This window comes from Neltuma alba, unplaced genomic scaffold (assembly GCF_004799145.2).
Source record: "Neltuma alba isolate B1F8T4 unplaced genomic scaffold, ASM479914v2 tig00010952_pilon, whole genome shotgun sequence".
In the NCBI taxonomy this organism is placed as follows: domain Eukaryota; kingdom Viridiplantae; phylum Streptophyta; class Magnoliopsida; order Fabales; family Fabaceae; genus Neltuma; species Neltuma alba.
The window spans coordinates 299,767-313,352 of record NW_021635722.1 but is presented as its reverse complement, the minus strand read 5'-3'; the positions used below and the strand labels follow the sequence as shown (position 1 = coordinate 313,352).

Here is a 13,586-nt window from a genome sequence, read left to right as displayed (position 1 = left end):
AAAAAAAATTATAAACATGAAAAACAAAATAGTTTAATGTTTGATATTAGAACTAAAGACAGTGCAATATATCAGAGGGTACATATTTATAATTATTATAATTACGACTAAAAGAAGTAATTGATTGATGGTTTTTCATGCAAACTTACCTATAAATAACCCTATACTAACCCGCAGGAAGATCATCATCATCTCTAACGATATACCAGTCGCATTGACACAAAAATGGGATTCTCCAAAACATCATTTGCTCTTCTTTTCCTCTTCATGACTTTACCTCTCTTGTTTCAAATCTCTGAAGCCCAAAACTCACCACAAGACTATCTCAACGCCCACAACGTCGCTCGGGGACAAGTCGGAGTCCCAAACATAACCTGGGACGACACCGTGGCAACCTACGCTCTCAACTATGTTAACTCCAGGACGAGTGACTGCAACCTCGTCCACTCCGGCGGGCCTTACGGCGAGAACCTTGCCAAAGGCAGCGGCTTATTCACCGGCACGGCCGCTGTGAACCTGTGGGTGGCGGAGAAGCCGTACTACAATTACACGTCTAACTCTTGCGTGGGAGGCCAACAGTGCCTGCATTATACTCAGGTGGTTTGGAAAAACTCAGTTCGTGTGGGATGTGCTAGGGTTCAGTGCAACAATGGCTGGTGGTTTGTGTCCTGCAACTATGATCCTGCGGGCAATTATATTGGCCAACGTCCTTATTAATTACTATTATTCATAAGAAAAACGTAAACTTTCAGAGTCATACTGAAGGTAGCCGGCCAGGCATATATATAATAAGGTGTGGCATATTTGTGACCCGCCATATAAAAAAAATATTTTGTTGTTTTTGAGAATTATGATATGATTGTGCCCAATTTCAAAATTTTTAAAACCTATGCTGTTTAATCTCTTATCGATAACAAATATTTTTAATTTGGTGTGGACTCAGCATATATAAACAAATAAACATATAATATGTCCTGAGACCCCGACATATATATAACGTTGTATACTAAACGATATTCTTTGATCTGATTCTATTTATAAACTACTTTGAATTTGATTTATAGAGAAAAAAATTTAAACTTTATTAGCTCTGTCTTAAACATTAATAGCTTTGCAGCTTTACATTTATGTATTTATTTTTTGATTCAATATAATTTAAACTCATGCACATAAACATGTTAACATTAGCTTCAATCCTGATACCTCATTCAAGCCTATTTAATATCTATACATTTTCCCGTAAAATAATTATAAATAGGAAAAAAACATAGAAATACATGATTATATATATATATATATATATGATATAGTGATATTGGTAACATTAATTTATTGTATTGGTGATAGTTGCCTAAAATGTTGAAATTTCATACAGACGTCACTAAGCTATCAGCGAGTTAATTAATTAGCACAAGCCACAAGACTTCTAATTTTATTGTGGTACAGTTGAAATGCTAACGTATGTACGTGTTGATAAAGTATACTAGTAGTATTAATTAAATTTTGTTACTCTACATTATCTTGTACGGCTTTGGTTTCATCGTTGTGATCCACGTAACTACAAATTAGTTTAGGCCATTGACAGTGTTAGCAATTAATTAACCCATCTGGCTTATATTTTCGGCTTGTTGGATGATGACTGGATATATCTACCAAAATAAAAAAGAAATAAAAAGAATTCATTAATTTATACTAATAGCCTGAATTTCAAGGCAGTTTCAAGATTTTGATTGAATTGGTCTTAGATACTATCATAGTTTTTTTCAGTGTTCTTCCGTTTTCGTTGTTTGTCCTATTATTAATACTTCCATGCCAGTTGACTTTTGAAACCTCTGTAAATTTTTATTCTATACTACACTGAATTATATATATGGACCCACATTATCTTATAACTTATCGTACTCTTGATTTTATATACACACACCAATAAAAGTTATAAAATCCTAAAAATATATATAATTACTAAAAAGTCTTAAAAACAACAAGGTAACTTATAAATGACAAGTTACAATGTAAAAATAACAACTCTCTTATTATTGATATATTTTTATAATCATTTTTTCTTAAAATCTCATATATAGCAGTTCTCCCTAAAACATATCTACCAACTAATCCTTTTCTTCTTTTTTGCTTTCCTTAATCCTTGGTTATCTAGCATAAATCCATTTACAGTAGTATTTTAATTTGATTAATAAATAATTTCAAATTATAAAAATTCTATCAAGTAGTACTTTAATTTTTCCGAGTTAAATGATGTTTGATATACATGTTTATTCTTTTCTTTTTAAGTTCCTAAACAATTTTTATAAAACATGCGTGTGCGCGCACCATCATTCTTATGTATTTAAAACATATACACAATGCTTTTTTTTCCTTTAAAGAAAAGGTCACTCATTTACCGAATAAATCACACTTTATGGGTTGAAAAATAGATTATATTGATTTAATAAATTCATGTCTCAGTACCTTAATAATGTTCATATTCGAAAGAAATCCTCAAAATGAATATATATATCAATCAAAGTAAACATCCGTTTAATCAGATAATTAAATAATACAAATGATGAGGTCATGAGATGTCATAGATATTAAGAAATTGTGAATCACCAAGTTGACAAAAATTAACCAAAAAATTAAGAGCAAGAACAAGAATTACAAAATTTGTAAATGGACATCATCATCATCATCATCACATGCATATTCCAAAAAGTTCTCTTCAAAATAATCAATATTTATCCATATCCAGAATTACATAACCATCTGAAGCATTGCCAGCACTCCCACCCATATGCCAATTGTGTATCTTTTCCAAGGACTCTGTCTCTTAGCCCCTATCAACCAAAAGCCTCATATTAATAAATCCTTGAAACACCTCCTAATGCAATTTCCTGAAATCACAGATGGAATGGCCTCTACCTCTCTATGTCTTTCTTTGTTTTTTTCCCCAAACATTTCAGAAGATTTAAGTTCTGACACATAATAACAGTTCTAGTAATGAAATACTCTTTCGGTCCTAAACATAAGACCCATTTTGTAGTGTAAATTCTACTACAAAATGAGTCTTACATTTAGGGCGAGAGTAGTTTAATTTATGATGCCCACCACCTAGAATAGTCGAGGCACCCTTTGCTTGAGGGGGGAAAAAAAGAGAGACAGAAGAACAAAATAATAGTGGGGGCATCCAGTAGGCTAGCTAGTTTCATCTATTTCATCAAATTGGCTCGCTCCAACTTAATTCACCCGAACCAGATGGGCCAAAAAACTGTCTTTAAAAAGAAATGACTTCTCATCTTATATCATTATATATAAAGTGAGTTTGACGAAAGTAAGAAAGTTGTTTGAAATAGTGTCTCTGAGGAACTGAGAGGAGGAAAAGAGAAAAGGTAGACAAATAAGCCTAAGTTATATAGGATTCACACATCTATATATGAAGATTAGACTCACTTTTGTACTGATAATAACTAACTGTTGTAAAAGAGAAAAGGTAGACAAATAAGCCTAAGTTCTATAGGATTCACACATCTATATATGAAGATTAGACTCACTTTTGTGCTGATAATAACTAACTGTTGTAATCATATAAAGATCTTTTTTCATGGTACTCACCACTTAGAAGAATCGAGGCATTATTATAGAAGCGATAATCATTGTACCACATGAAGCAATTAACTCCATAAATCTCCCATCTTCTCTTGTTGCCAATCCCAGTTCTGAAGTTCTGCAACTGAGCCTGCAGGCACCTTCTGCAATCTTCCTTTCTGATGTCTCTCGTGCACTGAGCCATCCCATACCTCTTCGTCACATTATTCACATCCAACACTCCTGTCTCAAACATTATTGATTTCTCCGATGCTGACTCAGCTACCCCTCCCATGAATTCAAGCCCTTCTGAAACAACCTTAGCCTCATCAAAATCTGTATCGTTTGTCACTGCCACTGATGTTTCCTCCATGGTTCCAAAGAAGCTCTGGTTCGCGTACCGTAGGAAGCACCATCTGAACCAGACAGACACGTCTCGGCTCTTTGGGCAATCATCGGATGCTGCTTTGATGGAATTAAGGACGCAATTAGAACAGTTGTCAGCAGATATGTCGCCTCTACATAGTACAGAACCATAGACTGTGTTGGATTTCTTGCTTCCCACGCGGGTTTTGTAGAAGCCGTGGCGGTTGATTACATTATCAGAGAGAGAATCCATGGTGGTTCTTAGATTGACAAGGAAACCGTCGTCTTCGTTCAGTGAGTTGTCAGATTCCGAGCACAGTGTGCCTGTTTGACGATTAATGTCGGCGAAGCAGAGGCCACTGGGAAAGAGAAGAAGATAGAAGAGAACACAGAGAAGAGAGAAATAGATTGGTTTCATGTCTTTGATGAGCTAAAGATTGATTTGAGAGAGAAGATGGAAGAGATTTAGATTGAGGCCAGGGTCATGGGTTCAGGAGTGGAGCATCTTACGCGTAATTAATTTGATTGCAAATTCTATAATATTCATATTGCAGGTCAAATAATGACTTTGATTTTATATATATATATTGTATTATGCAAGTGAGCAAAGTCAGCTCTTTCGGTGATGAGGTGATGAGATGTGTGTGTGTGTGTGTGTGTGTGAGGGGATTTTGAATTAAAAAGTCAAATAATGATTTATTGTCCTTTGTTTAATGATTACATTATAGTCTTATCCGGGGAAGCAGCAGAAAGATACAGTGTAAGAAAATGTGAAAATTTCTCAATTCTAAAATAGGCCAATTTGTGCCCCTTAAAGGAAAATTTCTCTTTTCCCTTCAATAATACTGTCAACTGTTCATAACCAATAGATACGTTAATTATTTTGGACTTTACTCAGTTCTCCCCCTTATTATTTGTTTTCTATCGATCTCTTTCAATTTTTTTCTTATATTTCTATCTTCACTTGTTCAATTTCTCTGAATATACAAATTCAATTAATCACAGAAAAACTTTTTTTTCTGCCGATGAAAAGCATTTGTTTTTGTATTGAGAATAATTATTGAGAATCGTAGGGAAGGTAAAGTAACAAGTGTCAATGTGTATATACTGAGAATCGTAAGGAAGATAAGGTAACAAGTGTCAAATGTGTCTATATTTTATTGCCTGAAATATTTGAAGGAATGAGTTTCCAATTTATTTTGAAATTTCTTTTGATACAAAAAGTTTAAATTGGGTCTTAGGAGCTCACCAGAATTAAAACATTTCTTTAAATTATTTATATATCGCCTATCAACATTCAACAAGATCATTATATTGACAAAGAAATGTACACTTTTGATCTTATGAGCTAACTCCTTAGCAACTCTAGCCAACATGATTAGCCATTTATTTTGAATTTGCAGTGTGAGAGCATGGTTGGCTTTTAAGAAATAGAAAGAAAAAGGTAAAGTGAGTGAGTGATGATGAGAGAAGATAATGGGCCGCCATGAGCACTATGTGAAGAAGCCGATTGATTAGCCATTAATTTTCTCACAAGGTTCCAAAACTTTATGGAGTACTTAGATTGCCACCAACCCTGATTGTCAATTATATTATACACACAGTCACTCTAACACTCACCAATAACGCCCACACACACACATATGCACCCAAAAAAAAAAATCAGGCCTTACTGATTAGCGGTTGGTATTGAAAACATTTAAAGATGTCTATATGTGTTTGTATAATCACGTGGATATCTTGTGACTTTTCTCTCTTCATACCAAGAAGAAAAAAACTAGACCAGACCGGCCGGTTTAACTAAAAAACCGGTGAACCAGTCTGAGATCTGGTCTGGTTTAGCTTGAAAACCGTCCTTCAGTCAAAACAGAGCAACTCGGAATGAACCAGAAAAAACTGGGCAAACCGTTGGCTTGACTGGGTTGGCCGGTTGCTTTTTTCCCCCCTTCTTTCTTGCTCTCACCGTTCACCGGACATCTCATTGCTTGTGGAGACCACGGACACTGCAAAGATAAGTGGTAGAAGCAGAGGAGATCATTAAAGTGAAGGAAGACAGAACTTTATTTGTGCCACTTTGAAGCATACTGGTAAAAGATTAGAAGGCAAGCAGAAAAATAATAGAGAGAGTAGAATAAATGAATAAAGCGTAGAGAGAAAAAATGATGGCATTGTTCGCTGTTTCTCCATCTGAGAAAGAAAAGGAAGTGAGGAAGGTAGGAAGCACTTTAGAGGACGAAGGGAGAAATTAGTCAAATGACCATGTAAGATGAGTCCCCCCCCCCCTAATTCTACTCTGCTACTCTACTTGTTTATTGTCCAAGGAGGAGAGAGGAAAGAAGAACTGCTTTGTGAGCCGTGACATGGAGGGAAAATGTGGAGTGCACGTGGGAGAGAGAAGAAATGGTAAAAACAATTTAAAAAAAAAAACGAAAGATTCTGTTGGGTGAGATGAGAGAAAAGGAAAGGAAAAAAAAATTAAAAAGAGAAGAAAAAATTTCATATACATGAATATTTTGCAAGATGATTACCCATTAAAAAATTAAATATTATTTTTTATAATTAGAATATAAATATTTTTACTAATTTTAATTAAATTAAATTATTTTAATTATTACCGGTTTGATCCGGTCTGACCCTGATATGACCCACTAACTCTTAAACTAGTATCTTGACCGTTCATTATTCAGTCCGGTTTTTTGTTCCTTGCTTCATAAGAAAAAAAAAAAGCAAATGATCTGTGAGTTATCTGCACTAAATCATCAACAGAAAAATATATCAAACACTATGTGTGGATGGAGAGCTTTTCAGTTTGATATCTCCAGAAAATAATGTTCCTCTTGACGCTAATGAAGCATTATCCCAACTACTATTATATAAATTACTCCTTTCTTTTCTATTTATAAGACATTTTTTGGAGGAGTACTTTTCATATGTTTTGGGAAAAAAAGATTCGTTGATGACTCTGTTCTGAAAATATCGTTTCTTATTAATTAAGTAGGGGTCAATTAGGGAATAACGTAAATGAAGGACTCTATCAGCCAAAAAAAGGACAGTTGAATTTTTTTTTATAAAAAAAATACTGTTTCTAATGAAATTTGATGAGATTTATTAGTCTTCACAATTTGTTCCAAAAAAGAAAAATGAGATAAAAAGAAGTTGAAAATTACAATATTTTAATTCAAGTACCTAAGATATTAAAATCACAAGGGAGGAAATGATGTTTGATATGGTATTTTATAAATTTAGTTAAATAACAAAAATACCCTTATATCATCAAAAGTTTATTAACAAGTTATGAATTGATAATAACAAGTGTTAAATAATAAATGACAAAAAATACACTGACAATGACAAGTTATTTATTAATAAATTGTGAATTGGCAATAACAAGTGTTGAACAACTAACGACAAGAAATATACTGACAATGACAAGTTTGATAGCTTTTTTTTAAAAAAAAAAAGACACAAGGACATTTTAGTTATTTAACTACATTTGCAAAATACCAGATCATACACTACTTCCTTCCTTGAAATTTTGACCTATTAAGTGCCTAATTACAATATTACAATTTTTAACTTCTTTTTATGTCATTTTTCCTTCCAAAAATATCTTATAAATTGAAATGGAAGCCGCTTGTATGTAAATTCTTGCTTTTAATTGGATTTGCTTTGATACTCTCATCATATCTAGTTCAATAAGAGCCCTTGACGTTACTTTTTCTAAAAGTCACACTAAACAAAAATAATTTGAAATAATATTTTTTTTAATTTTACCTTACCTGTAAGTCTATACCCAAAAAATTTATTTAAGAATATAGTTTATACAACTACCTCTAGTTAATATTAACATAAAATATAAAATTTATAGCAACAAAGTTTGATTCTTAATTTGACCCATCTAATTAAGAGTAAAGAGCTAAAATTAAACTGCTAATTTTGCTTCTTCTCCTGTTTTTTTTTTTGGGGGAAAACAAAAGAATAAGAGACTATTGGGCTTACGATCGCAAGCATGAGTAGAATTAAACGTTTTGCTCATCTAACCAAAAGGAATGGGCCCATTACGTCCAACGGGCTTGGGCGACGGAAGAAGCCTTTTTCTTGGTACAAAGAAACGATTGCTTCTGGGTAACAGAAAATGTGGTGAATTGAATCCGGGCCTTACTTTCTTTTTTTCATTTTTTGCTACATTATATGAATAAATTAAATTTAGACATTATAATACTTAAATATAATTCAGTAATAATCCAATAATTGTATAATTTTTTCCAAAGAAGAAGAATAACAAGAAGAAGGCAATATCTCAGTCCCAGAAAAAAAAAGAAGAAGACAATATTTTTTTCTGACACAAAGAGAAACAGTATCTTTAACTGTTTTTTTTTGGGTCTCAGTTTTATCTAAATGTTGATATTGATTTTCTAGATTTTTTTATTATATTTAATTGATATAATTAAAAAATAAAAAAATTATGAAAATATTATCCAATATATCAAATTCAACAAATTTTCATGCTATACAGATAATTCATTATAAACCAATTTGTGATTTGTACCTGTTTTCCTACATATGGCAGAAGCAGAGCCAAAGATGGGTGGCTTTCTGGCCTCCCTCTATTTAAAAATAGATAAAATATATTAGTGGCTTCAAAATTGTTTGAAAAATGAATTAAATTTGGGAAATAATTCTATTTGTTACAAATTTTAAGAGATGGTGATGATTAGACAAATAAATGAATAATAACCGTATACTATGAATTAACCCCAAAAAAATAATGCAAGAACCATTAAATCAAATCGCATACTTTTAATACTTAGTTGCCATAGGAAAATGGACACTACATGTTGTCAATCGTTAAAAGTGGGTAACAAAGTTATGTGCTCCTCAGTCTCTATCAAAAGGAAAAAGATATTTAAAAAGAGCAACAAAAAAAAACTTTGTGGAATTAATATATTAAACCCCTGCATGAATATAAGGAACAGATGATGATTGCCTTACGAAAATTTAGAAACACATTTTTAAGCACGTCATAAATGTGAAAATATTTTTTTTTAACAAATGCTCATTGTTTAATGTCTAAATTTTCATCTCATCATTATAATCTAATAAAACTAATGCCTCCTTTTAAGTTCAAACAGTTTATGAAAAAGTATTATGAATATTATGGGTATGTATGTTATGATAAAAAAAAAAGGTTTTTTGACCTATTATGGTAAAAAAATGTTTGAATTTTCATCTCATATTTAATATTTTTATTACTATCTCCAATTTAATAAAGGTATAATTGACTTAACATTTTATATATATATATATATATATATATATAAACTCTTTGTTCCCATCTTTGATTTTCCGGACCCAATTCAATCATGTTGGCGGGGGAAAAAAAAATCTCAGTAATATTACTCTTTTCTCATTTTTTGCTTAGGCACAAATGTACTCTTATAAGAGATAATTTTTATTTGAGATACTGTCAAGTATTAAATTCAAATACTTCTTTTAGCGAGAATTCAAATCTTAATTAGTCATGTTGAGATAAATTAACTAATTTTACTAGACTCCGGTAGTCAGGGAAGTCTCCCACTTAGTGTTTGAAAAAATGTTGTCCGCAAATTAATATTTTGTTACACTGATAATCAAAATAAATGCGAGTACTAGTTTTAATTTTAAATATAAAATTTATTTTACGATGCAAATTATATTATAAAATAAATTTTTATTCAGGACCATCGTTATTTTTTAATTTCTTTTTAATATATGCAATGTGACAAATTACTTTTTGATTTATGAAGAATTGGTCATAAGTTATCAAACCAAATATTACTCAGATATAAAATTTGTTCTTTTTTATTATTTATAATAGTTCTCTACTTTGGGTAGTTGAATCTTTGATCCCGTTTTGCCTTTTATTTTTCGCCTTTTATAAGACGTTACAAAAGTGAATATTAATATAATCAACCCGTCATTATCTTTATTCTTATTAAATTAATTTGTTATTTTCATATCTTATCATTCTCTACAATATAATACTTTTTAGGACTACGTGATATCAATCCCATCAAATTAGATTTTTAAAGCATTATCAAAGTTTTGGAGTAAATGTACTAATAAAATTTATTTTATTCTCAAAGTTTTAACACATAATATTAGTTAAATAATATTAGGTAGATATGAAGTTATATTGGAGTTCAGATCATTTGGATCGAATTAAACTTGGTAAGTATTAATTGCTTAAATCATTTTAATACAACATATTTAGGACTTTGTACCAGCTTGTTTGATGATTTAGTAGTTGTTAACATGAAACAAAACACATCCTCGAAGAACCCACCATTAATTGCTTAAATTGATATTGAATATTTTTCACAGCTATTATTGATTTCATCTAATTATCAACGTAAAATAGAGATTAGAGTAATATAATATTCCTTTAGGCCAGCTTATATGTAATACTATCTCCGGCTCTAATTATAAGATTTTGTTTGTAGTTTATAAATAAATTTTTATAATTAGAACTATTTTAAAAAACATGATCTATTGGCATTACAAATTACAATAAGTTCGGTCTTGGTCATATTATGTCACATATGTATTAAATTAAAAATATATATAATTGACTAAATTAAAAATAATTGTAAGCCCGGATAGGCCGTACATTTAATTATTTTTAACGACAAGTTGCTAAGTGGGTAAAACATCCATGGCATCATTTTGTGTCTGGTTGTTGAATAATTATTAATTATATACATGATAGGTATGAATATAATTACATTTTGTAGCCATACCGATCAAACTTTGTAATTTGTATATGTTCAGGATAGCATTAAAAAGTCAGTTGAGATTATAAAAAGCTATTTGGTTAAAAGAAGTTTATTTTTTATATGATTTTGCGGCCAACTATTTTTTTTCCCAAAAGTAACGTAATTTTTTTTTTACTTTTGATTTGACTGTTAGCTTTAAAAAAAATTTTAAAAATGACCTTTGGATATATCTTTCAAACAAAATTTATATCAAAATGACTGTTTTTATAAGAATTTATTCAAACATAAATCTCATCATATTAATTGATCACAATTTCAGTTTTCAGAAACCAATTGAGATGCAAGTCATTTTTAACTATGTTAATCCATGAGGACACACAAACCAACTTACACAGTTGAATACTAAAAGACTTGGCAATAATAGTAGCTCTGATGTTTAATATAAGAATTACTTTAATATTTAATTTGGTTTTAAATATAATATTTTAATCTACTTTATCTCTTATATTTATTTATTTTTGTAAGGTAGTCTTTGAAATAGTTGTATAAGTGAAATGTCTCATCAAATAGTAATTTTAATTAATATATATAATTAATAAAGATATTTTAAGAAAAAAACACCTATTTATTCTAAATAATTAACTTAACTAATTTTTGTAATGTACTCAAATTAATTAACTAACTTTATATTAAGGACTGATGGTAGTGCATAGATTGAAAGTATTTAATGAAAATTAATGTGTGCTTTTAAACTTTTAAAATATTATTGTAGGAGATTCTTTAATTAAGTAGCTAGGAGGTTGTTTAATTAGAATATCAAAGCAAATAGTATTTAGAGAAAAATATTTTAAACAAAAAAAAAAGATATATCTAACTTGGTAATAAAGGCCGCGTGCTAACTTATAATTAGTGATATTGAGTAACGAATTTTGAGCATATAACTACGTTAAATATCTATTATTGAAAGAGCTTTATTATTATTTTTTTTTTTGACCGGAGATTGAAAGAGCTTTATTATATCTATTCAAAAGAAAAAAAGGAGCTTTATAATAACCCTCATAGTTCTTCTTGGCTTAATTTGGTTGACTACCAAATATCGACAGGTTTGATACCAAAAAAAACAAAAACTAAAACCTAACTCTGACTCATTTTTAAGTTGCCAACCTGGCCCCCAAAAAAGCTAAAACCAAACTTCGATTCATTAATTCCAAAGTTACCAACCTGGCTAAAAAAGCTAAGACCTAATTTTGACTCATTCTCAAGCTGCCACCACTAATAAGTTATAACCTAGCCATAGCCTGCTTTTAACTTCATCTATATATATATATAGAGAGAGAGACACACACACACATATAGAGAGAGATCTAGAGAGACAGGTGTCGATATCAAAGTACAGGTGGAGGCAATTTGTTTGAAGAGTGAATCCAATGGGGAACATGGTGGGAGTAGGACAATGAAAAGCTATTCCATCACTATCTCTGCATCAACTTGATTCTTATATACTACCTCCGGTATTAATTATATAATGTTGAACATGGTTGGAGTAAGACAATGAAAAGCCATTCTATCACTATCTCTGTCTTAACTTGATTCTTATATGTTACTTAAATCCTAATTATAAGATCTTGTTTATAGATTACAATCAAAATATTATAATAAGTACCGGAGGTAATATTTAATTTAGTTGTCATGCTTAGTTTATTTCAGTACTGATGATGATTATATACGAGCATATGACGCACAGAGAGGGTGTCATATTATTATTATTATTATTATTATTATTATTATGTTCTTTGAGAGTTTGAAACTCAGAAAATAATTGTGAAATAAACAAAAGGATAAAAAAACAACCAAAAAAAACATGATTACGAATTGGAAATTGGAAGCATTGAGTTGTGAGGCAGTGTTGTGATCAGAACTAGCTAGAAGGGAACAAAATCTTATCCTCTATCTTACTTTTGCTCAGCATTCCCCATCACACGTATGTGCCCAACAACATAATTGAAGAGTCCATCTAATCTAACCTGTCCATCAGAAAAGATGCTTCAATGTTAAGCTATACGTTCAACCTTCTTCCAATTCAATGCTTTCTCATTACACATTTTCATCACATACCAAAATTATTACACCCTCCCATACTATATATATAAAATACAAATAACTCAATTACATAAAAAAAAAATGATGGTTAATTAATGCAGAAATATGTAATTAATAAGGGTAAAAAGAAAAGCAAGTTATACCTCATAACACATTGGTAATACCCGTTTCGTTATTCCTCAATTGTCAAATAATATAGTAATACTATTGTTGAATTTGCTGATTTCCTCTTTCTTAATTTATTCAAATGAATTAAATGACTCTTATACTATTTTCAGTCCTTAATATAAGAGTTAATTGACTAATTTGAGTAGATTAAGTAAGTTTATTTAGTTAGTTATTTGTAATAATTAAGTGTTGTATTTCCTAAAACATTCTCGTTAATCAAATGTATTGGTTAGAACTACTATTATTATAATAAAAACTATTTTAAAAAAATAGATAAATATAAAAGATAAAATAGATTGAGTTTTTATATTTATGATTAAAATAAAAATCAAACAAATTTTAATATTAAGTAGTGATAAGTAAATGATGGAAAGTAGTATAATTTGTTTCTTTTTTTGGTCATAAACATGACATTTCAGAAATCATAACACGATCGCTTTGTCCTATCATCATTGCGACTTTTAATTTTCTCTGTGAGGACCTCCTCGCATTTGTCCGATTCTACACGTTGTGTCCCTCCCTGTGGGCCTTCGCTCTATCTGCTTTTGAGTCATTTTCAATTTCACTGCTCAAGCAAAGTTCTTCTACTAACTATTACTCCTAAGTGGGATCCATAAT

General features: G+C 30.5%; 2 protein-coding genes across 2 annotated transcripts; one reads left to right on the top strand and one right to left on the bottom strand.

Annotated features, from left to right (window-relative positions):
• The first annotated feature begins 225 nt into the window (after positions 1–225).
• On the top strand, positions 226–717 carry LOC114760249 (pathogenesis-related leaf protein 6-like). Its single transcript, XM_028949515.1, has one exon. It carries the CDS (start codon positions 226–228, stop codon positions 715–717), a length of 492 nt encoding a protein of 163 aa, XP_028805348.1.
• A 1,862-nt stretch (positions 718–2,579) lies between these two features.
• LOC114760228 (putative cysteine-rich receptor-like protein kinase 9) lies at positions 2,580–4,396 on the bottom strand. Its single transcript, XM_028949495.1, has 2 exons — positions 3,607–4,396; positions 2,580–2,831 (listed from the first exon to the last, which is right to left on the bottom strand). The coding sequence occupies exons 1-2, from the start codon at positions 4,361–4,363 to the stop codon at positions 2,749–2,751; spliced, it is 840 nt and encodes a 279-aa protein (XP_028805328.1). The 5' UTR covers positions 4,364–4,396; the 3' UTR covers positions 2,580–2,748.
• Positions 4,397–13,586: the final 9,190 nt, after the last annotated feature.

Coding starts and splice junctions, on each gene's coding strand:
- LOC114760249 (XM_028949515.1), top strand. CDS start 226: ATGGGATTCTCCAAAACATCATTTGCTCTTCTTTTCCTCTTCATGACT.
- LOC114760228 (XM_028949495.1), bottom strand. CDS start 4,363: ATGAAACCAATCTATTTCTCTCTTCTCTGTGTTCTCTTCTATCTTCTT. Junction 2,832..3,606: donor TGCCTCGATTCTTCTAAGTG/GTGAGTACCATG, acceptor TTTGGTTGATAG/GGGCTAAGAGACAGAGTCCT.